The 26,928-nt window shown below is 31.6% G+C and overlaps 1 protein-coding gene across 1 annotated transcript; it reads left to right on the forward strand.

Moving 5' to 3' along the window:
* The first annotated feature begins 23,210 nt into the window (after positions 1–23,210).
* LOC114372937 (squamosa promoter-binding-like protein 7) lies at positions 23,211–26,697 on the forward strand. Its single transcript, XM_028330505.1, has 3 exons — positions 23,211–24,192; positions 25,332–25,450; positions 26,693–26,697. The coding sequence occupies exons 1-3, from the start codon at positions 23,525–23,527 to the stop codon at positions 26,695–26,697; spliced, it is 792 nt and encodes a 263-aa protein (XP_028186306.1). The 5' UTR covers positions 23,211–23,524.
* The last annotated feature ends 231 nt before the right edge of the window (positions 26,698–26,928 follow it).

The following is a 26,928-nucleotide window of genomic DNA, read 5'->3' on the forward strand; positions in this document are numbered from 1 at the left end:
AAATTAACATAAACATTATTATTTTTCCATGAAGAATTAGTGTTTTAAATTATTTTGTAGGCAAATAATTATTTATGTATTATCTTCTCAATTAAATAAATTATTCAAGATTTTCTTGTATGGGATAAATTATATTTTTCTTTTATACAATGATTTGTATCTGCCAAAAAATTACAATAAAAGTGATATATAAAATTTAACACACATGGATAAATTTGTTTTTTTTTAATAAAAGAAAGTAAAAAAATTTCAATTAATTCACGGGATAAATAACTTATCTGAAATTATGTTAATATCTAACTTATTTTGATAAGATTTTATTAATTTATTATAATCATTTTAATTTAAATATATTTTTTTACGGATATCTCTCTCTTTTTTTTTTTTTACAGCACGGATGTCGCTTACTTAACTTAAATAATTAATTTAATATTTTATTTTACTAAAATAGAAAGCATGAAAAAAATATTAAAACGAAAATATATATTTTTCATGAAAATATCGAGAGAAATATAAAAATAACATACTGGAATAGATATATAAAATAAAGCACACTGGAGTGAACATTTTTTTATATAAAAATAAGTTAATAAAATTACACTTACTTCACGGGAATAAATTTTTTGTCCAAGTAAAGTTTAAATTTATTTTAAATAATTAATATATATTTGATTACATAAAAAATAAATTAAATCAACATAATAATTATTATTTTCTCCACTCAAAATTAGTGTATAGGATTAATTTTAAAGAAAAATAAATCTTTTTTTTATCTTTTCAGTTAAATAAATCACTTTAATATATAAATCATTATGGTAAAATTATATTAATTTATTATAATAATCATTTTAATTTAAATGTATTTTTTATGGTTTTATTTTTATAACTTAAACAATCATTTATTTTGTATTTATTATCTTCTCAATTAAATAATATCTTCAAGGTTTTCTTCCATCTGGATAAATTTTAATTTTTTTATACTTGGATACGTATGCACCAAAATATTAAAATAAAAGTTATATATAAAAGTTAACACACCGATATGAATTTTCTTTTATATATTTAATTTATGGAGATGAGAAATTTACCTAAAATCATGTTAATATATAAATTGTTATGGTGGAATTATATTATTTTTATAATAATTTTAATTTAAATGTAATTTTTATGAATGTCTCTTTTCTGACTAAAATAACTCATTTTATTTTACAAGCATAAAAAGTATGAAAAATATAATAAATAGGATGAATATTTTCATGAAAATATGAAGATAAATTTACACTTAACTTAACATATAAAATATAACACGTGAGATGAACTTTTATATATATAAAAACAAGTAGGAAATTTTACACTAAATTTAAGGATAAACTTTTTTACTGAAGTTTTTTTCAATCGAAATTACCGTTTCTTTTACCTAATTAATACATATTTAATTACATATAAAATAAAATAAAAAATTTCATTTTCTCCAAGCAAAATTATTTTCTAAGAAAATAATTATTTGTTTATTTATTATCTTCTCATTTAAATATCCATGATTTTGATCTATCTATATAAATTTTAATTTTATCTTAAGACATTGATATCTCTATGCCAATATATTAAAAAAATTATTTATAAAATATAACCCATAGTGATGAATATTTTTTTTAATAAAACAAGTAAAAATACTCACTTAATTCATAGGATAAACAATTTGCATCTAGTTGCATTTATATCTAAATTGGTATGGTGAAAATAACACTTTTTGTTACACTCTTTGTCAATTGTCTAAGTCTATTTTCATACGTGGGCAAATTCTATTGGGTGAATAACACAAGTTAAATATTGTGTTTGATATATGTAAAAATAAATATCACAAGAAGAGAAGTTGAATTGTGATTTTAGAAGTTTTAAAACCCTTTTAGAAGAAAACAAGTTTTATCTTCTAATAAAATACTTGTTTGAAAACATACATAGATTTTCAAAATGACACTCAGATGATTGAAAAACATATTTTAGAATCAGTCTTTTAACTAAAATCAAATTCACACTCTAAATCAGTTGAAAAACACAAATGGAAGGAAAGAAATATAAGATAGAGAATTTTATACCTATTCATCTTTATCACTGAGACTACGTCCAGTTCTTGACTAAATCACCAAGTTCCATTAACTTATCACAAAGTCACATGTATTATTCATGGCCACTTCTCGATCTACAACTCAAGGTCTACCCTAAGCTTGATACAACCTAGTATTTTTTGTCCTACCAAGTCACTACCGACTCTATACAAATCAAAGGATTTGTTTGAGTGTTTGCACAATGACTAACTTGGCTAACGTCTTAAAGACAGATATACAATATTGCAATTAGTCTTTTTCTCTTAAGGTGTTCAAGGTGTTTTAAGAGTTTTTCAAACTTTACAAGAATTTACAAAAAATAATTATAGAAAGAATGAAAAAAATTCACGCGTGCTTCCCTTATTTCATTTCTTCAAAGTTTCGGGTTGTTGGACAAGTGACCTTAATAACTTAAGAGGGGGGGGGGGGTGAATTAAGTTTTAAAAATTTTCGACTAACAAGTTTTAATCCCCTCTTTAAATTATATATGATAGATTTAAAATGCAGAAGAAAAAGAAGCAGCAATCAATTTAATTGATATTCTTTAAACGTGCAAGACAAAATCAATTGTAATAAAATAAATGAGATAAGGGAAGAGAGAATTCAAACTCGATTTATACTGATTTGACCACTTCCCGTGCCTACGTCAAGTCCTCAAGCAACCCACTTGAGATTTTCACTATCTTTGTAAAACTCTTTTACAACTTTTGAAACACCTAGAGATTCTTCTCCCTTGTGTTCAAGATTCTCACAATTCAAGAGACAAACAATCTCTTGATCACAACAAATCTTTAGAAAGTACAGATGTTTCTCTCTCTTTTAGAGAAGATAATACAAGTTGAAGATCTTAGAAGAATACTCAATTGATTTGCAAGTGTTTGGCCAATAATTTGTTTCTTGAGAGAATAAGACAATAAGGTTCTAAAAAACTTTGAAGCTTTTCATAGAGAAGTCACATATTTAACAATGATAGTAATTTGTCTTTGCTAATAGATTACAGTGCCTGGAAATCGATTACAAGTGGAAAAACCCTTATTTTAACAATGATAAAATATCTTTAAAACTTTTTGTAATCATTTTGAAAATCATGTTTTGAGGCCAAACCTTTTTAATCAATAAGAGATTCTTTTAACAACAATAAACTAAGTCTTATCTTATTTTGTTGATCTTGAATTTTGACTTGAAGTACTCTTGTGTTGCTTACATCTTGGAATCATCAAAACCTTCATACACATACATTCACATTCTCCCCCCTTTTGATGATGACAATCATATGAAAGAATGTACAAAAAATATTTTTTGCGATACGAGCACTTCCCCTTAAAGTTGCAATCATTGCTTAGTAGAATAAATATTTTTAGAAAATATGCCATGTACCTTACATAGTTCTCTCCCCCTTTGGCAACATCAAAAATAAGGAAGCATCGTAAAATAAACAATCATCCACATTGTCCAGAAAGATCCATACATGCCCAGAATGGACTAATCATTCACATAATAATCAACCAAGTGCTAAACTTATCAAGTCCAAAACAGAATTATAAATGACTAAGTTATAAACAAAATGAAGAAAGTTTGAAATAACAAGGAATTTAAAGACAAATAATGCTAGAGAAAATAGTATGGAAAAAGCTCTATGGATCTGCAGGAGGATCAAAGCATCAACGAATGAAGCTCATGTCTTCCTCAAGACGCGTTATACGTGAATCTATAGCATCAAAATGATCGCCTACAAAGGCCCGAAGATCCCGAAGTTTAGTGAGAACATCATGCAGCAATGAAGATGATGAATCCCTTTGTGGTGGTGGTGAAGGTGTACGTTCATCAGGAACAATAGGTGGAAGGTCTTGTTTCGGCACCCACTGATCATCCATATCCTTTTGATACCCAAAGGATGCAACAGCCGCAGCTCCAATGGCAAAAGAACGTTTAACCTTAACAAAGGGTTCATCATCTAGAGGGACATTAAAATGGTGGAGAAAAAGAGTGACAAGTTGGGGGGTATGGAAGAGGTACATTTGCCCGTAATGCCTTATGCGTACGGTACTAGACAAGATGAGTTCAGTTAATTTGATGACCGGTTTGAAGGGCCCATAACAGAATCAAATCCTCCTCAGAAGCCTGAGCAAGATTTGTTGAACGGGGAAGCAAGATACGACACAAAATATAGTGCATGATACTACATTCAAAAGTGAATGAACCAGCAAGCAATCGACCAGTCATATTAGCATTTTCAGTGCAAACCATTTTGCGGGCATCATAATTTGAATAAATATGCTTCCAGTCATAAACCAAAGTGCCCTCAAAAGGTACACCTTGACTACTTAATTTTGCCAATGAATAAAATAAAGACTGCTCAATCACAATGGGAATTTTATGCACCTCAAAAAAGATAACACCATCCTAAATTTTCATATTATTGTAAAAGACATGGACTAACGTAGGATAGTATGGCAGTTTGAGAGTCATAAAATCAATTAATTCAAAATTTTGAAAGACTTGATAGCAATAAAAAGTCTCTCCTTCAAAGAATTCTAAGTCTAAATATTTGGGATCAAGAATGACTCAATTGGAAAACGAGGAATAGTACCTTTGACGTTGATCATCGGAGGAAAACAGAGTTAAGCAGGATGAGAAAGAAATGGAGGGATTGGGTGGTGCGGTAGAGTCACTGGAAGTGTTGTGGCGGCGTTGGCCTGCAGCGGTGGTGGTTGAAGTTGAACCTTTGTGCTTCTTAGATGATTTTTTCATTTGGTGCGTTTTCTGCAGATTTTGATTAATGGGGTTTGTAGAGAATTGAAAATGTTGAAGTTTTCACTTTGTTTGAAAGGATTTGGTTAAGAAACGAGAAAGGGAGGGCATCGCCAAGGAAAGAAGGAGGAAGAGGATTCTGCATAAGGAGAGAAAAAAAGTTGTATTTATAGGCAGGGACGAGCTGTAATCGATTACAGCTCATGGTAATCGATTACAGACTTAACCTGTAACTACCCATAGCCTCTGGTAATCTATTACAACCTATTGTAATTGATTACAAAGTTTCTATTCTATGGTAATCGATTACAGGGATTGGTAATCGATTAGCAAACCCTAAAATATGGTACTCAAGTCTAATAATCATGAAAATCAATTTATTATTAGCAACCAATATACACAATTATTATAAACAATCAAAATAAACAATCATCATAAGCAAGCATGATAGATAACTATAAAAAACAATCATTTCAATCAATCAAAGTAAACAATCATCATAATCAAACATGAGAAATAACTATCAAAAACAATCATTTCAAATAATCATAGTGGCTAGGAATCTAAGTTATTAAGGTCTGCGAGTCCTAATTCTCTTCTAATAGCAAAAAAAATTTCTTTGGGGAGAGGTTTTGTAAATATATCAGCTAACTAATTCTTTGTGTCAACAATTTCTAATATGCAATCCCTTTTTTGAACATGGTCTCGAAGTTGAACATGCCTTATTTCAATATACTTTGTTCTAGAGTGCAGAATAGGATTTTTGGACAGATTGATTGCACTTGTATTGTCACGGCGGATAGGTATATGATCAAGTTTTAAGCCATAATCAGAAAGTTTTTGTTTCATCCAAAGGATTTGTGCACAACAACTTCCATTAGAAATATATTCTGCTTCTGCAGTTGATAAGGCAACATTATTTTGCTTTTTACTATGCCATGATACTAGAGCAAAACCAATAAAATGACAAGTTCCATTGGTACTTTTTCTATCAGTTTTACATCCAACAAAATTAGAATTAGAGTATCCTACTAAGTTATAAGAGGAATTCTTAGGATGCCATAACCCTAGATTTATAGTGCCTAATAAGTATCTCATTATTCTTTTAACGACACTAAGGTGAGATTCTTTGAGATTTGATTGATATCTTGCACACATACAAATGCTAAACATTATATTAGGTCTACTTGCTGATAAATAAAGAAGAGATCCGATCATACCTCTATATTTCTTTATGTCTATTGATTGACCGATTTCATCTTTATTCAGATAGCAAGTAGTGCTTATAGGAGTGGTCATTTGCTTAGCATTTTTCATCCCAAACTTGTTAAGCAGTTCCTTGCAATATTTTGACTGACTAATAAATATTCCATTCTTTGCTTGTTTTATTTGTAGTCCAAGGAAGAAATTCAACTCTCCCATCATGGACATTTCAAACTCACTTTGCATATTTTGAGAGAATTCTTTGCACAAAGAATCATTAATAGACCCAAAGATTATATCATCAACATAAATTTGTACTAAAAGAATATCATTCATTTTTCTTTTGATAAAAAGTGTGGTATCAAACTTTCCTCTAATGAAGCTCTTTTCTAAGAGAAATTTGCTCAAACATTCATACCAAGCCCTAGGGGCTTGTTTTAAACCATATAGAGTCTTTTTTCAATTTAAAGACATGATTGGCCATATCTGAATTTTCAAAACCAGGAGGTTGATTAACATACACTTCTTCTTAAATAAAACCATTTAAAAAATCACTTTTAACATCCATTTGATAAAGTTTAAAATCCATTATGGATGCAAAGGCTAATAACATTCTAATGGCTTCTAATACAACTACTGGAGCATATGTTTCTTCATAATCTATTCCTTCTTCTTGATTATACCCTTTAACCACTAATCTAGTCTTATTTCTAATAACTATTCTATGTTCATCCAATTTGTTTCTAAATACCCATTTAGTTCCTATAACTGGATGATCATTAGGTTTATCAACTAATTCCCAAACTTGATTTCTTTCAAATTGATTTAATTGTTATTACATAGCAATGATCCAATGTTCATCAATTATGGCTTCAGTTAAGATTTTAGGTTCAATTAAAGAAACAAAAGCCATATTATTGCATGCATCTTTGAGAGAGTGTTGAGTTGTTACCCCTTTTGATATGTCACCGATGATATTATCAAGAGAATGGTATCTTGAAGTTCTCCACTCTCTTGGAAGATATGTACTTGTTTTAGTTTCATCAATTTGAGAGTCTTCGTCATTTCCATTTCCTTTGCCTTTGTGCCTTTCCTCATGAATGTGCATGTCTTCTAAAGAATCTTTAATATCATCAAGTGTTTCCTTTCTTGACCTTATAGTGTTAGTGTCATCAAAAACAACATGAATAGATACTTCAATAATCATAGTTCTTTTGTTATAAATTCTAAAAGCTTTACTATTTGGGGAATAGTCAAGGAATATACCTTCATCTGATTTTGCATCAAACTAACCTAAGTTGTCTTTCACATTGTTTAACACAAAACACTTGCATCCAAAAACATGAAGATGATGTTAGACAAGTGGCCTCAGATATCTTAAGAAGGGGGGTTGAATTAAGATATTGCAAACTATTTCCCCAATTAAAATTCTATTTCACTTTCTATTCAAGTTACAAATTCCCTTAAAAATGAACTCTTAAATAATGATTCAAATAGAACAATCTGAATATAAATATAAAGCAATGATAAATAAAAGAGTTTAAGGGAAGAGAAAGTGCAAACTCGGATTTATACTGGTTCGGCCACACCCTTGTGCCTACGTCCAGTCTCCAAGCAACCTGCTTGAGAGTTCCATTATCTTGTAAAATCCTTTAACAAGTTCTGAACACACAAGGACAATCCTTCCTTTGTGTTCAAAATTCTTTTACAACAAGAGACCCTCGGTCTCTTAATCCCTTAGAGAATTAGAAAGAAGAGAAGAATGAATCTCTCTTGAATGAGATAGATTTTACAATCTGAGCACTCAATTGATTCCTTATTGAATTGCAAGTGTATTGGCCAAGGAATTCTTAAGAGGATAAAATGTTTTTGCTCTTTGAGAGAATAAGACTTTTTGATATTAAAAACGCTGAGCAAATTCGTGTTTCAAGTCACATATATATAGACCTTTGGTGGTCATGTAAAAACCAATTGAGAAGATGTGACTCTTAGAAATAATTTTCTGAAAAATCTTCTCTGGTAATCGATTATAGGATTTGTGTAATCGATTACAGCTTTTAAAATTTGAATTAAAACATTTATTAACTACTGGTAATCGATTACCAATATTGTGTAATCGATTACACAGTCTAAAATTTGAATTCAAATATTTAGTAGCTGTTGTAAACAATTTTTGGCCACTGGTAATCGATTACATCCTCTGGTAATCGATTTCCAGAGAGTAAATCTCTTGAAAAATACTTTTTAACTTAAATTACTTGGCCAAACCTTTTGCTATATCAATTTGGAATTCCCTTCCTAAAATACTAGTGATCATCTTGATGTTTTGTCTTGCATTCTTGAATCATTGTCTTGAATTTAAACTTGAAAAGCGCATTTGCATCATTTGAATCAAATCATCATGATCATCATCAAAACATCAAAGTCATTTGCTTCTACAATCTCCCCCTTTTTGATGATGACAATATAAGTCCTGAAATCAAGATACAAACAAGCAATGTATATACATAATATTTGCGCGTTCACTCCCCCTATGTTTTGGAATTGATGATCACTTGATTCTTGATTTCTAAGCTTCCCTACCACCCTATTTTTCTACCCCTTTGGCAACATCAAAAAGCCAAAGTTCGTGGGAATCAATACGGATAAAATAATGAAGTGGACAAAGATCAATAATAAGTCATAACAAACCAAAATCATAAATAAGTCATAACCAAAATATAATCCAATCAGTTCAAAATTCAAAACCACATAGAATCAAAAACATAAAAGTCTAAAGTCCAAATACTAAAAGATAAATAAAGTACTGAAAACAATAATCTAAATATCATAGCCAAAATACATGGCTTATAATAAACATAGAATTATAAACTAAATTCTAAGAAGGTGGAGGTGGTGGTGGAAGATCGAAACTCTGACGAATATAACCCACATCTTCTTCAAGTTGAGTGAGACGGATATCCATTCCGGCAAAGCGAGTATCCAACAAGTCGAAATGTTCACCAACATAAGAACGAAGACCCCGTAACTCGGAAAGAACTTCAGTCATGAGGGCTGAATCATCTCGCCAAGGAGGAGGAGAAGGAGTACGCTCATCTTGAGGAGGGAGTGCGTCTTTCTTCAGCCATTGACCCTTCCGATCCTTACGGTATCCAAAAGAAGTCACTGCACCAGCACCAATTGCAAAGGAACGCTTGACTTGAACAAATGGTTCATCATCTAGCGGAATTTGAAAATGACGCAGAAACAAAGTTATCAATTGAGGGTAAGGGAGAGGTGCATTGGCCCGTAATGCCTTATGCATTTGGTACCGAACCAAGTGAGCCCAGTCGATCTGACGACCGGTAAGGAAAGCCCACATCAGAATCATATCCTCCTCGGAGGCTTGTGCCAAATTTGAAGACCCGGGAAGCAAAATTCTAACAATTATATAGTGCATGATTTGATTATCAAATGTCAATGATCCGGCCAGCAATCTACTGGTCATTTCAGCTTGGTCATTGCAAACCATACGACGAGCATCATGACTAGAATAATCAAATTTCCAGTCATCAACAATGGTGCCCTCAAAAGGTGCACCTTGACTGGGTAAATGAGTCAAAGAAAAGAACAATGATTGATCAATGATCATGGGAATACCATGCACCTCAGAAGAAATAATGTCATCCTGAATTTTTAAATTGTAGTAGAAGACCTTGACAAGTTAAGGATAATATGGCAATTTTAAAGACATGAAATCAACCAAGCCAGAATTTTGAAACACTTGATAGCAATCAAACGTTTCATCATTAAAGAAATCTACGTCTAGGTACTTAGGGTCTAAAATGATCCTAGAAGAAAATTGAGAAGGGTACCATAGACGCTGATCATCGGATGAAAACAAAGTGGATGATCTTGGAGATGACAAAGAAGGATGGATAGGTGTTGTGGGTGCTTCGGATGGTCTGTGGCGGCGATGGGCAGCAGCAGTGGCGGTGGAGGATGATCCCTTTCTCTTCTTCGATGGTTCTGCCATTTGATGAAGTTTTAGTGAATTTCAATCGGTGGAAGTGAAAGAGGAGTGAAAAAGAGGAAGATTGGGCTTTACGAGACTTGTTTTGGTGAAGAATTGAGGAAAATATGAAGGTTTGAAGATTTAGGGATGAAGGAGGCACGAGGAGGAGCTTTGGCTACGCAGCAAGACTAGTTTCGTAGGTATTTATAGACGAGGACGAGTTGTAATCGATTACAGGAGTAATAAGCCTTCTGGTAATTGATTACAAGATGTTGTAATCGATTACAAGCTGCATGTTCTTGTGTAATCGATTACACTGGATGGTAATCGATTACTAGAGCATAAACTAGGCTAGTTTCTCAAAAAATTACCTATGTCTATGCTAAATACATCTAATATTATTAATTATCACTACTAATGCATTTAATTCAATCATTCAAACATCAAACACACAGGAATTCATAAATCCTATCATAATAATAAGAATTTAAACAAAATCAATCAAAGTAACATACTTAACATAAACAATCAATCATAAAAAAAATTAATCAATCAATCCTTATTTATCTAAATCACTAACATCTAAGAGGCCTAATTCCCTTCTAATAAAGAAGAATGTTTCTTTGGGGAGAGGTTTTGTGAAGATATCAACAAGTTGATTCTTAGTATCAACAAACTCTAACACACAATCTCCCTTTAGAACATGATCTCTTAGAAAATGGTGCCTAATTTCTATATGTTTAGTTTTAGAGTGTTGAACTGGATTTTTGGAAAGATTAATTGCACTTGTATTATCACATCTAATAGGTATATGGTCAAGAAGGATTCCATAATCAGAAAGTTGTTGCTTCATCCATAGGATTTGTGCACAACAACTGCCGGCAGAAATATATTCTGTTAGACAAGTGGCCTCATATATCTTAAGAAAGGGGGGTTGAATTAAGATATCACAAACTATTTCCCCAATTAAAATTTTATTTCACTTTCTATTCAAGTTATAAATTCCCTTAAAAATGAACTTCTTAAATATTGATTCAAATAGAGCAATTTGAATATGAATATAAAACAATAATAAATAAAGGAGTTTAAGGGAAGAAAGATTGCAAACTCAGATTTATACTGGTTCGGTCACACCCTTGTGCCTACGTCCAGTCCCCAAGCAACTCGCTTGAGAGTTCCACTATCTTGTAAAAGCCTATTACAAGATCTGAACCACACAAGGACAACCCTTCCTTTGTGTTCAGATTTCTTTACAACAAGAGACCCTCGGTCTCTTAATTCTTTTTCAGAATAAAGAAGAAGAGAAGAAGTAATCTCTCTTGAAAGAGATAGATTGAACAATTTGAGCACTCAAATAATTCCTTATTGAATCACAAGTGTTTTGGCCAAGGAATTTTTAAGAGGATGAAACGATTTTTCTTTTTAAGAGGATAATGATGGAAGCTTGCTTGTGGGGCTTCTGTGGAGGCTGGATCTTTGAGCTTCAATGAGGTCCTTTAATGGTGGTTTTCTACCATGGAGATGCAGTGGAAGACAAAGGAGAATAGGTGAGAGGAGGCGCCATCCACTAGGGAATAAGCCATGGAAGAAGGAGCTTCACCACCAAGATGAGCTTTGGATAAGAAGCTTGGAGAGGATGCTTCAATGGAGGAAAATAAAGAGGGAGAGAAAGAGAGAGGGGGGAGCACGAAATTGAAGGAAGAAAAAGGGAGAGAAGTTGAACTTTGAGTTATGTCTCACAAGACTCTCATTCATCAAAGTTACAACAAGTGTTACACATGCTTCTATTTATAGACTAGGTAGTTTCCTTGAGAAGCTTTCTTGAGAAAACTTCCTTGAGAAGCTTCTTTGAGAAATCTTCCTTGAGAAGCTAGAGCTTAGCTACACACACCCCTCTAATAACTAAGCTCACCTCCTTGAGAAGCTTCCTTGAAAAGATTCCTAAAGAAGCTAGAGCTTAGCTACACATACCTCTCTAATAGCTAAGCTTACCTCCTTGATATGAGAAGCTAGAGCTTAGCTACACACCCCCTATAATAGCTAAGCTCACCCCATGACAAAAAACATGAAAATACAAAAAAAAAGTCCTTACTACAAAGACTACTCAATAGAATGGCCAAAATACAAGGCCCATACGAAGGAAAAACCTATTCTAATATTTACAAAGATAATCGGACTCATACTTAGCCCATGGGCTCGAAATCTACCCTAAAGCTCATGAGAACCCTCGGGCCTTCCCTTGGATCTCTAGCCCAATCTACTTGCGGGGTAGGATTGCATCAGATAAGACCTTTTTGTTCTGAAAAACTCTTAGCAAATTCGTGTCTCAAGTCACATATATATAGGCCTTTGATAGCCATTCAAGAACCAAATAAAAAGATGTGACTATTGAGAATATTTTCTGAAAATCTGCTCTGGTAATCGATTACAGTATGTGTGTAATCGATTACAAGTTTTAAAATTTGAATTAAAACGTTCAATAATTGCTGGTAATCGATTACCATATATGTGTAATCGATTACTTAGTGCAAATTTTGAATTCAAATTTTAATAGCTGTTGTAAATCAGTTTTTGCCACTGGTAATCAATTACATCCTCTGGTAATCGATTACCAGAGAGTAAATCTCTTGAAAAAGACTTTTTAACTTAAATTTCTTGGCCAAACCTTTTGCTACTTCAATTGGAATTCCCTTCCTATTTAATATACTATTCCTAAGACTCTAGAGACTGTCTTGATCATCCATCTTGAATATCTTTGATTTCTTTGATTTCTTTGTCTTGAATAAAGCTTTGAGAAACATGTAACCCTTTGGCATCATCAAAACATTCAGCTTGATCCTTTGTCTACATATTCCACTTCTACAATGGATAAAGCAACACTGTTTTATTTCTTACTATGCCAAGAAACTAGAGCAGATCCAATGAACTGACAAGTTCCACTTGTGCTCTTTCTATCTGTTTTAGAACCGGCAAAGTCTGAATCAAAATATCCAATTAAGGTGCATGTGGAATTTCTAGGATACCATAAACCTATGCTCATAGTGCCTACTAAATATCTTATGATTCTTTTAATAGCACTAAGATGTGATTGTTTAGGATTTGATTGAAATCTAGCACACATACACACACTAAACATTATATCAGGTCTGCTACCAGATAAATAAAGAACTGATCCGATCATACCTCGATATTGCTTAACATCTATTGACTGACCGGTTTCATCTTTATCTAGATAGCAAGCAGTGCTCATTGGTGTAGCCATGTGCTTAGCATTTTCCATGTCAAATTTGTGGATTAACTCTTTGCAATACTTGGATTGATTGACAAAGATACCATCCTTGGTTTGTTTAATTTGCAATACAAGAAAGAAATTAAGTTCTCCCATCATTGACATTTCAAACTCACTTTGCATGTCATGGGAGAATTCCTTGCACAATAATTCATTAGTGGATCCAAAAATAATGTCATCAACATAAATTTGAACTAATAAAATATCATGTGATTTTCTCTTTATAAAAAGAGTAGTATCCACTTTTCCTCTAGAAAAGTCCTTTTCTAAAAGGAACTTACTTAGACGCTCGTACCAAGCCCTAGGGGCTTGTTTCAAGCCATATAAAGCCTTTTTCAATTTATAGACATGATTTGGCTTATCCAATATTTCAAAACCTGGTGGTTGTTCAACATATACTTTTTCTTGAATTAAGCCATTTAGAAAAGCACTTTTAACATCCATTTGATAAAGCTTAAAATTCATTATGGATGCATATGCTAAAAGCATTCTAATGGCTTCTAATCTAGCAACTGGAGCATATGTTTCTTCATAATCAATACCTTCTTCTTGATTATATCCTTTTGCAACTAATCTAGCCTTATTTCTAATGATTATTCCATGTTCATCTAACTTATTTCTAAATACCCATTTTGTTCCTATGATGGGATAGTTTTTAGGTTTCTCTACAAGTTCCCACACATTGTTTCTTTCAAATTGATTCAGTTCTTCTTGCATAGCAATTATCCAATTATCATCTATTATGGCTTCTTTTATATTTTTAGGTTCAATCATAGATACAAAAGCCATATTATTGCATAATTCTTTAAGAGAATGTCTAGTTGTTACCCCTTTTGAGATATCACCAATAATGCTGTCGAGAGCAAGATCTTTTGAGGCTTTCCATTCTTTTGGAAGTTCATTATTTGATTTGGCTTCTTCTGGAGGATCTTCATTGCTTCCTTTCCCTTTTCTTTTAAAATCTTGTCCATGAATATGAATTTGTTCTAAAGATTCTGCAATATCATCTAGCATATTCTTTCTTGACAAGATAGCATTAGATTCATCAAAAGTAACATGAATGGATTCCTCAATATTCATAGTTCTTTTGTTATATACTCTATATGCTTTACTTTGCAATGAATATCCAAGAAAGATGCCTTCATCAGATTTTGCATCAAATTTTCCTAGATAATCTTTACCATTATTAAGCACAAAACATTTGCAACCAAAAACATGTAGATGTAAAATGTTGGTTTTTCTACCATTATATAACTCATATGGGGTTTTCTTTAAAATGGGTCTTATTAAGGCCCTATTCATGATGTAACTTGCAGTATTGACGGCTTCAGCCCAAAAATATTTTGGAAGAAAAATATCATTTAATAAAGTTCTAGCAATTTCTTCCAATGACCTATTTTTCCTCTCAACAACTCCATTTTGTTGAGGGGTTCTAGGTATAGAAAAATTATGTTCAATACCATGTTCTTCACAAAATAATTCAAAATATTTGTTTTCAAATTCACCCCCATGATCACTTCTAATGGATGCAATCTTAAGATTTTTCTTGTTTTGTATAACTTTAGCAAGTTTTCTAAATGCTTGGAATGCATCACTTTTATGAGTAATGAATAATGTCCAAGTATATCTAGAGAAATCATCAACTATGACAAGAGCATAGTAATTTCCTCCAAAACTCATGGTTCTAGATGGACCAAATAAATCCATATGTAATAATTGTAAGGGTTGAGTGGTTGAAACAATATTTTTAGGTTTGAATGAGACTCTAGTTTGTTTACCCTTTTGACATGCATCACATAGTTTATCTTTTTCAAATTTCAATTTAGGCAAACCAACTACTAAATCTTTTGAAATTAATTTGTTTAAGTGATCCATGTTTATGTGAGCAATTCTTTTATGCCATAAACATGGATCATCATCTTTGCTAAGAAAACAATGATTGTTATCTAGTTTTAGACTTAAGTCTATCATGTATACATTGTTGACTCTATGTCCTACATGCTTTATATTAATGTCATGCTTATGTTTTATAAGACATTTTTGAGAATCAAATGATACTAGATAGCCTTTGTCACATAATTGACTAACACTAAGCAGGCTGTGCTTAAGACCTTCAACAAGTAGAACATTTTCAATGGAGTTTGAAGAATTTGTACCTATTTTACCAACTCCAAGGATTATACCTTTGTTGTTGTCTCCATATGTTACATGCCCGCTTTTCTTGGGAGAGATATGTGTAAACTTTGACGCATCTCCAGTCATATGTTTTGAACATCCGCTATCTATGTACCACTCCTTCCTTAAAGACACCTACATAATCAAGTTTTTGACTTAGGTACCCAAACTTTATTGGGTCCTTGTGTGTTAGTGTAAACTGAAGATCCTTTTGGGACCCATATCATTTTAATGTTGTTGTAGTTTTTCTTAAAGTAGCAAGTAGATATGTCATGCCCTTTTCTTCCACAGTAAAAACAAGTGATAGAACTAGAATTATATTTTTGTGTGGAAGTAAAGAAGTTTTTATGAAAATTTTGTTGTTTTTCATATTTATATCCTATTCCATCCTTATTAGAGACACATCTTTGTTTTCCTAATATGACATCTAAATTATTTTTACTATAATAAAATTTTGCAAGTGAATTTTTCAACTCTTTAATTTCTTTTTCATATTTTTCACAACAACTACAAGAATAAGATATTTTCTTGTCATAAATAGTAGAGATATGAACTTTTTCATTTGATTTAGAAATTGAGATTTCAATTCTAAGATGATCTAATTCTTTGTTTAATTTTGAAATTTCATTTTCTAAATCTGAAATTGTTTTCTTAGAAGATGAAACTAACTTTGCAAGTTTAATTGACTATTTATGCAAATCAGCAAATTCATCTTGTAATTCATCAAAAGAAATGGATAAGTTATTTGAAGATGTTACCTCTTCATCACTTTCATAACTTTTAGCCATTAGACAGAGATTTATCTCTTCATTTTCTGAATCTTCAAAAGATTCCATATCATTGTCATCCCATGTGATGTATGCTTTCTTCAATTTCTTTTCACTAAAATTTTTCTTTTCAGGCTTCTCCATCTTTTTCTTGAAGATAGGACAATCAACCCTCAGATGTCCAGGTTGATTGCATTCAAAGCATTTTGGAGTAGAGGATGAAGTTTCTGTCCTTCTTTTAGATTTAAAATTGGGTCGCCTTTGATTTCCTCTTACTTTAAGAAACTTGTTGAACCTTTTTACAAAAAGGCTAAGATCATCATCTTCATCTAGATCAATTTCCTTATCACTTTCTTCTTGGATTGAAGATGAGGCTTTAAGAGAAATTTCCTTCTTTTTCTTGTCATTTTCTTCATGTTGATTTAATCTCAACAATTCCATTTCGTGTTCCTGTAACTTTACAAATAGAGTAGCAAGAGTCATGTTAGATAAATCTCTAGATTCAGTAATGGCTGTTACTTTAGGTTGTCATTCTCTGCTTAAACATCTTAATACTTTGTTTATGAGATCTTCATTTTGAAACTCTTTCCTTAAGGCTGCAAGATGATTTACTATATGTGTGAACCTCTTTTGCATGTCTTGAATGCTTTCATTTGCATTCATCCTAAATAGTTCATATTCATGAGTTAATGTGTTTATCCTAGATCTTTTAACATTTGTTGTTCCTTCATGTGTTAATTGTAGAGTGTCCCACATTTCCTTAGCACTCTTTCAATTTGAAACCCTGAAATATTCATCCATTCCCAGGGCAGATGTAATTATGTTTTTGGCTTTTAAATTGTATTGTACTCGTCTTTTATCCTCTTCAGACCATCTATCTCTAGGTTTTTCTAATGTTATGCTTTCACTTGTTGTGCTCCCATCTATTGTGATTCTTTCTATTGTGGTGGGTATATAAGGCCCTATTTCTATGGCTCCCCAAATATTTAAGTTTATTGCCTCAATAAAAATTTGCATTCGGGTTTTCCAGTAGTGGTAACCCTCTCCATTAAAGATTGGAAGTCTATTGATTGAATTTCCTTCTGGAAATAAGAAGTTTGTTGAGGCCATTTTTCTTGAAGCTTCTAAACTTTATACAAGAATGAAGCTTTGATACCACTTGTTAGACAAGTGGCCTCAGATATCTTAAGAAGGGGGGTTGAATTAAGATATTGCAAACTATTTCCCCAATTAAAATTCTATTTCACTTTCTATTCAAGTTACAAATTCCCTTAAAAATGAACTCTTAAATAATGATTCAAATAGAACAATCTGAATATAAATATAAAGCAATAATAAATAAAAGAGTTTAAGGGAAGAGAAAGTGAAAACTCGGATTTATACTGGTTCGGCCACACCCTTGTGCCTACGTCCAGTCCCCAAGCAACCTGCTTGAGAGTTCCACTATCTTGTAAAATCCTTTTACAAGTTCTGAACACACAAGGACAATCCTTCCTTTGTGTTCAGAATTCTTTTACAACAAGAGACCCTCGGTCTCTTAATCCCTTAGAGAATTAGAAAGAAGAGAAGAATGAATCTCTCTTGAAAGAGATAGATTTTACAATCTGAGTACTCAATTGATTCCTTATTGAATTGCAAGTGTATTGGCCAAGGAATTCTTAAGAGGATAAAATGTTTTTGCTCTTTGAGAGAATAAGCCTTTTTAATATGAAAAACTCTGAGCAAATTCGTGTTTCAAGTCACATATATATAGACCTTTGGTGGTCATGTAAAAACCAATTGAGAAGATGTGACTCTTAGAAATAATTTTCTTAAAAATCTTCTCTGGTAATCGATTATAGGACTTGTGTAAACGATTACAGCTTTTAAAATTTGAATTAAAACATTTATTAACTGCTGGTAATCGATTACCAATATTGTGTAATCGATTACACAGTCTAAAATTTGAATTCAAATATTTAGTAGCTGTTGTAAACCATTTTTTGCCACTGGTAATCAATTTCCAGAGAGTAAATCTCTTGAAAAATACTTTTTAACTTAAATTACTTGGTCAAACCTTTTGCTATATCAATTTGGAATTCCCTTCCTAAAATACTAGTGATCATCTTGATGTTGTGTCTTGCATTCTTGAATCATTGTCTTGAATTTAAACTTGAAAAGCGCATTTGCATCATTTGCATCAAATCATCATGATCATCATCAAAACATCAAAGTCATTTGCTTCTACAGATGAGAAATGTTCGGTTTTCTTCCGTTGTACAATTCATATGGTGTTTTCTTTAAGATAGGTCTAATTAAAGCTCTATTCACTATATAGCATGCAGTATTAACAGCTTCAGCCCAAAAATATTTAGGAAGATTTGTATCAATTAGCAAAGTTCTGGCCATTTCTTTTAAAGACCTATTTTTCCTCTCAACTACTCCATTTTGTTGAGGGGTTCTTGGAGCAAAAAAATTGTGTTCAATACCATTTTCATCACGAAATAATTTAAAATCTTTATTTTCAAATTCTCCTCCATGATCACTTTTAATGGATGCAATGTTAAGATTTTTCTTGTTTTGAATGGGTTTAGCAAGTTTCTTAAAAGCATGAAAAGAATCACTTTTGTGAGTAAGAAATAATGTACATGTGAATCTTGAATAATCATCAACTATAACAAGGGTATAATAATTTCCACCAAAACTCATGGTTCTAGAAGGACCAAAGAGATCCATATGCAAAAGTTGTAAGGGTTGAGTGGTAGAAACAATACTTTTTTATTTGAAAGAGACCCTTACTTGTTTTCCTTTTTGACATGCATCACATAATTTATCTTTTTCAAATTTGAGTTTTGGTAACCCGATTATTAAATCTTTAGAAATTTATTTATTTATATGAGCAATTCTCTTATGTCATAACCATGAATCATTATCTTTGCTTAAAAAGCATTGAACATGATTTGATGTTTTATCTAAATTTATCATATATACATTATTAGTTCTATATCCTATATGTTTTATATTCTTGTCATGTTTATTTTCAATAAAACAATTGTGAGAATCAAATGATACTAGAAAGTCTTTATGACATAATTGGCTAACACTTAGTAAACTATGCTTGAGACCATCAACAAGTAAAACATTTTCAATGGAGGTAGAAGGATTCATACCTATTTTTCCAACTCCAAGAATTTTACCTTTGTTGTTGTCACATGTCCACTATTCTTAGGAGAAATATGAGTAAACTTTGATGCATCTCCCGTTATGTGTTTAGACCATCCGCTATCAATGTACCAACTTTTCTTCAAAAAATCATCTTCTTCGCTTTCATAGTTTTTGGCCATGAGACTTAGATTCACGATTTCATTTTCTGAGTCTCCGGATGAATCCATATCGTTATCTTCCCAAGTGATGTAAGTTTTCTTTGCTTTCTTATCTTTGAAGGTTTTCCAATCAGATTTTTTCATTCTTCTCTTGAAACTAAGGCAATCAACTCTTAGATGTCCAGGTTGATTACATTCATAGAACTTTGGAAAAAAAGATGAATCTTCTCCTCTTTTCTTTGAATTGAAGTTTATTCTTGTTTGATTTCCTTTGTTCCCTAGAAACTTATTAAATCTCTTTACGAAGAAACTGAAATCATCATCTTCTTCTATTTCATTCAAGTCCTCTTTGTCACTTTCTTCTTGAATAGAAGATGAGGCTTTAAGTTCAATTCCTTTCTTTTTCTTGTTATTTTCTTCATGTTGGTTTAGTCTCATAAGTTCCATTTCGTGTTCTTGAAGCTTCCCAAAAAGAGTTGCAAGAGACATGTTAGTGAGATCTCTTGATTCTGCAATTACAGTTACCTTTGGTTGTCATTCCCTGCTTAAACATCTTAGTACTTTGTTAATGAGATCCTCGTTAGGAAATATCTTTCCTAATGATGCAAGATGATTAACTATATGTGTAAATCTCTTTTGCATATCTTGTATGTTCTCATTTTGATTCATTCTAAAAAGTTCATATTCATGTGTTAGGGTGCTTATTCTAGATCTCTTTACATCAGTTGTTCCTTTATGGGTTACTTGTAATGTATCCCACATTTCTTTTGCATTCTTACAATTTGATACTCTAAGGTATTCATCCATGCTTAATGCAGAGGTAATTATATTTTTGGCCTTTAAGTTATATTGTACCCTTCTTTTTTCCTCTTCATCCCATTGTTCCTTGGGTTTTTCTATAGTTGCATTTCCTACTACCATTGTAAGGATGTAAGGACCGATTTCAATGGCTTCCCAGATGTTTAAATCTATAGCCTCTATGAAGATTTGCATACCGATTTTCCAGTGATGAAAACCCACACCATTAAATATAGAAGGCCTATTAATGGAGTTTCCTTCAAGAAATAGAAAGTTTAATGAGGCCATAATTATTCTTGAAGTTTCTAAATTTTATACAAGAATCAAGCTCTGATACCACTTGTTGGACAAGTGGCCTCAATAACTTAAGAGGGGGGGGGAGTGAATTAAGTTTTAAAAAATTCTTACTTACAAGTTTTAATCCCCTCTTTAAATGATATATGATAGATTTAAAATGCAGAAGAAGAAGCAACAATCAATTTAATCGATGTTCTTTAAATGTGTAAGACAAAATTAATTGCAATAAAATAAATGAGATAATGGAAGAGAGAATTACAAACTCAATTTATATTGATTCGGCCACTTCCTGTGCCTAAGTCCAGTCTTTAAGCAATCCACTTGAGATTTTCACTATCTTTGTAAAACTCTTTTACAACTTCTGAACCACCTAGAGATTCATTTCCCTTGTGTTCAAGATTCTCACATTTCAAGAGACAAAAATCTCTTGATCACAACAAATCTTTAGAAAGTACAAATGTTTCTCTCTCTTTTAGAGAAGATAATACAAGTTCAAGATCTTAGAAGAATACTCAATTGATTTGCAAGTGTTTGACCAATAATTTATTTCTTGAGAGAATAAGACAATAAGGTTCTGAAAAAATCTGAAGATTTTCGTAGACAAGTCACATATTTATAGGCCCTTGATGGCTTTTCAAAAACTTTTGAAGAGATGTGACTTTTCAGAATATATTTAAAAAATTATCTTACTAGTAATTGATTACACTGTTACACATTGAAGGGTCATGACTTTTCAAATTGAATTTCTGAAGTTTCATTACTAGTAATCGATCACAAGAAAGTGGTAATCGATTACAACTTTTAAATTTCAAATTTCAAACTTCTTTTTAAAAGCCTTTATAGTAATCTGTCTCTGGTAATCAATTATAGTGCCTAGTAATCAATTACTAGTGGAGAAGCCTTTATTTTAGCAATGATAAAATATTTTTAAAACCTTTTTGTAATCATTTTGAAAATCATGTTTTGAGGCCAAACCTTTTTAATCAATAAGAGATTCTTTTAACAATAATAAACTAAGTCTTATCTTATTTTCTTGATCTTAAATTTTAACTTGAAGTACTCTTGTGCTGCTTATATCTTGGCATCATCAAAACCTTCATACACATACATTCACACGGGTTTATATAGGTCTTCTTCTTAAAGTGTCTGTTGTCTCACAACGGTTGGATTTTTCCACTAGAACTTTGTCTGAAGTCTTATGGTCGTTGGAACATTTAATGCTTGCATTAAGTACAGTTCCATCTTCATGCAAATGAGTCTCTCTAATTGGCTTTTGTGTAGACTACTACAACAACAAGTGACTTCAGATGGGTTAGAATAGGTTTGCACATGTTACAACATAATGCGTCTTTTGATGGTTGTTTGGTATTTCTCAAATCTTGAGCTTCATTTACGCTTCATAAGATTCGACAAATCCTAAGAAAATGGTTTTTGCAAAACGAATCTCAGACGTCAAGTATTAAATAAAGTCTTAAATGCTCTACCTGATCATGAATAATGTCAGTTTCAATTTGATGTATCAAACACAACTTTTAACCTTTGTATTATTTATATCTAATCAAAATAATTGAAGATCTTAATTCATCTTATGACATACGTGTCTTTTAACTTAATAATATATTAATCCTATTGTGATTTTTCATATTTGAAACATATTCTTAGTAACATTACTCAAGAGTTCATTTTCCTTAAATAAAGAAGACAATCACATTTTAAAGATAAAATTGTAGCATTAATCGGATAAAAAATTTAAGTAAAATTTATAACACTATTTGACAGTTGTCATGCTTATGTGTATTTTCACACTTGAGTGAATAACACAAGATAAATAAACAATCCGATTTTAATTATTATGTGTTTTTATGCATATGTTAAATACTACACTTATTGTATTAATTCTAATATTGTTTTTTATATTTTAAATATTTTCTTGGTAAAAATTGTTCAAATATTCAGTTTCATTAAATAAAAATAAATATGTTTAAGATAAAATAATGACATCAATTAAATAAAAAAATAAGTAAAAATTATCATGTTTTACAAACATTTATGCTTATTATTGTAAATAAATAAATAAATAAAATTCAAATAAAGATACATAAATCCTCTACATACTTGGTGCATCATACATGTAAAAAAAAAAAACTAGTTAATATTAATATAATATTACATACATTTACTTGCATAACCAATTAGTGTTAGTTTAATTGGAACAAGACTTGATCCCTTTATATAAAATTTTGAATTCGAGTGTATTAAATGAAAAAATATAATTAAAAAAATCTTCCTAAAATATTAATAAATTCCCCACGAAAATTAGCACAAATCCATTTATTATTTTATTTTTTCAAACACAGCAGCGGTATTCAGCCGGGAAACCCAGTTTACATAATATTTGTGGGGGAGAGGCCTTTTTGATCGGCTTGTGTCTTATCACTCCTTTCTCTCTCTTTCTCTCTCTCTATCTGTCTCTCGTCTTAACTTCGATCCGTTTACTATCATTACTCATTTCGCCTCTTACGTGTGGTCTTAGGAGCACTCCGCATTCACTCTCTAGAGGAATCCCTAGCCCTTGCAGCTTTTCCTCATGAGGGTACTTTAAACCCCCTCTCCATTTGTACCATCAAAACAAGGAAACCTGCACCTCCCTAAAACCCTCTTTCTCACTTTCTCTTTCCTCTTTTCACACCAACAAGAAAGGATCTCACTCAGAAAAATGTTCCTTCACCCGTTCCACTTCTGTTCCGACCCCATCATCATCATCATCATCCACACAACCCTATCCCTATTCCCATAGCTTCCGTCGTATTATTTCACAAGCGGTTTCTTTTCGTTAGAGAGAGATGGAGTTCGGAGGGAACATGTTCCGCCTCGGCAACAGAGACCAAAATGGAAACACTAACAACAACGGTAACGCTTTCGCTTGGGATTCATGGGAAAACCCCACTAATAGTAATAATAATAATAATAACAATAATAACAGTTCTAGACTGGTCAACGCTTTTCACATCCCCATCGCCTCTGGGATTCCGTCGATGGATGATGGATCCGTCCACGTGATCCGTCATGAGACGGCAGGACTGGCCAGCGCCGTCATGTTTCTTCCTCAAAACGGCGGGGTTTTGGGTCACCGCCAGCAGCAGCATCCGTACGGCGGGGATGGGTCCCACGTGCACCCGGACCCGCACCTCATGTCCTTGAAGCTAGGGAAGAGGCATTACTTTGAGGACACTAGTGGGAGTGGAAGTGTTGTTGGTGCTGCTACTTTTGGTGGAGGGTTGGTGTTCGGGGATAAGAGAGGGAAAGGGTACTCCTCCGGCGGTGGTGCGGGGGTGAAGGCGGCGGGGTTTGCGGCGGCGACGGTGCCGAGGTGTCAGGTGGAAGGGTGCCACGTGGCACTGCTCAACGCGAAGGACTACCATCGGAGGCACAAGGTGTGTGAGATGCACTCTAAAGCTCCTAAAGTCGTGGTCTTAGGCATGGAACAAAGGTTCTGCCAACAGTGTAGCAGGTCCAAATTCTCTTATCATTTTTCTCAAATAATAATAATAATAATAATAATAATAATAATAATAATAATAATAATCCCATTTATCTGATAATTAAGAAGGGTTTAATTATTGTTTTAATATTTAAATTTAAGAAATATGTTTTTTTTAGTTCTGAAATTTAAAAATATATTTTTTAGTTTTTACATAATAAATTAATATTTAAGATGATTTTTAGTGTTTTATGATATTTTTTAACATTATGTATCAGTTATAAAATACAAATTCAAGTAATTAAAAATTAAAAATTTATTTATGAACAGTTAAAAATCGTCCTAATGAATATAGTCTCCAAATTCAAGTAATGCAAAAATAGTAATCAAGCCATCAAGGTTTTAAAAAATGTTTTCTAACTACAATTTCGTCCGAAATATCAAGATTTTGGTAATCTCTATAATTACGGAGCTGAAACTGCAGTTTAAAACCTCTGCGGAAAATATATGTCTACATATAGAGTGCGGTCTCGCCAGATGTTTTTATTTTTTAGAAATATAGTACGGAATTTCACTACGGGGGAATCGCTATTTTTGTTTTTTTTTTTTAAGTTTTCTCTAAGAAAATAGAAGAGGGTTTCTTTTTCTCTGTGGAAGTGAATTAAGTACGTACGTAAAGTGATTTACTTGCTTTTCTCATATGGTTTTTTCCCCTGTTTTTCGTTATGACTTTATGGGAATCTGAAGAATGAAGGTGTTATGATATTCTTTAGTCGATCTTACAAGCCTTTTACTGACTCTGGTTTGAGTTCAGTCTTTCCGTAACTTTCTCTTCTTTTTTATTTCTTCTTAATTTTATTGTTTGTGTGAGTTTAAGAGTTTAAATTTTTGTGAGCCTCCTACAACATCGTTTTCTTAGTATATATTAGTTGTGATGGTCGTAAGAATAATATATGATTCGTGTGCATACTTTACAAATATCGTAAGTTATTCTTATGCACATTCTTCCTTGCTATGTTATTATTTTTCATATTTTTTTATATTTATAGGCAGTATCGGAAGAATAAAAGTGTGAAAATCATTAATTTTACCGACATTTTTGTTTGAATTTAATCTTTCGGTAACATTCTTTTAGTGGTTTAAATGAAAATGAATTTTCTGATTTTTAGGTTTCACGTGGTGTCAGAGTTTGATGATTCAAAGAGGAGTTGTAGGAGGAGACTAGCAGGTCACAACGAGAGAAGAAGAAAGAGCTCCCATGATTCTGTTGCAAGGAATTCTTCACAAGGTAAACTGTGTTGGCTCTTTCTTTTTTCTTTCTTTTATCACATTTGTTGCGAATCATTTGGTTTAAGAAAATATTTTTTTTATTTTATGTTTATATATGTAATGTGAAAAAAAAAGAAAATAAAAATATAAAATAATAAAAGGTTATTTTTATTATTTCTTATTTAAACTTTTAAAAGAAGAAAACGAATTAAAAATAAAGTTATATTTTTGTAATTAAAACATAAAATATTTTTTCAAAATAACCAGACCGTTTTTATGGAATTGAACCTTTTTTTTCTTTTTTTCTTAAATCTGAAGCTGTATATACACTCCTTGGAGTATGAAATGATAATTTTCAAATTTTTATTATGATATTTGGATGCAGCTGTCTCTCATCTTTGTTACTTAATTAGGGGGCATTTGTAAGAGTTTACCAGGGGCTTATTTGAACTTAATTTTATAAACACTTTTTTAGCTTACTTTGATATGTTTCTTGGTGCTGTTTATCAAAATAAACTCTTTTATACTTATTCCAATAAGTTTTCATATGACAAGAGTTTATTGAATAAGGCTTAAACTATTTACCGAAACAAATCCTTAATCTTGCCATTTGAGTCTTATTCTAGTCTTAACTAAATGAAGTCTTGTAAAATTGGATGTGTATATTGAACTTAAATGAATATGTAAAAGCAAGGTGTTTAATTGGTTGGATAATATATATGTGTTTTGTTATCTGTGTTTTATATCTATGGATAAAAAAAATGAAAGTGTACAAAGAATGATACAGAATATCGATCACATTTTTCATATGACCAGAGTTTATTGACTGAGGACTTAAACTATTTACCGAAACACATGCTTAATCTTGCCATTAATTTGAGTCTTATTCTAGTCTAAATTAAATGAAGTCTGGTAAAATTGGATGTATAAATTGAACTTAAATAAATGTGTGGAAGTAAGGTGTTTTTAATCAGTTAAATAATGTGTGTGAGTTATTATAAATTTTGTGTGATCTGAATATCTATGGATAAAAAAAATGTAAGGATAGAAAGAATGATAATGCCGATTACATGCACGGATCCGGCTTCCCTAAAGTTCATAAAATAAGCGAATTAGTTAGGGATGAGAAAATTAACTATTATTATGTATTATGTGTGTATGCGTAACAAATCATGTTTGTGTTAAAATATTAACTATTGATTTTCTCATCAATATTTATATTGATATTATTTACTTTATTCTTATTCTTTGTTACTTTTAGAGTAAAATCCTACTTATAAAACCTATTTTGTGAAATTTGGAAATTGAAGGCTATTTTTGTTTTACATCTGCATGTCTTTTATTATTACTTATTTATTCTTTTCTTTTTTAGATTTTGACCATGCAATCAATAAGACATAATGTGTTTTGAATATAAGTATTTCTCTCTGAATCGATCGCTCATTCTATGTACCATCCAAAATATAGTGTAATTTCTCTCTTAATTAATTTTTGAGT

Source organism: Glycine soja, chromosome 11 (assembly GCF_004193775.1).
Source record: "Glycine soja cultivar W05 chromosome 11, ASM419377v2, whole genome shotgun sequence".
NCBI classification, from domain to species: Eukaryota; Viridiplantae; Streptophyta; class Magnoliopsida; order Fabales; family Fabaceae; genus Glycine; species Glycine soja.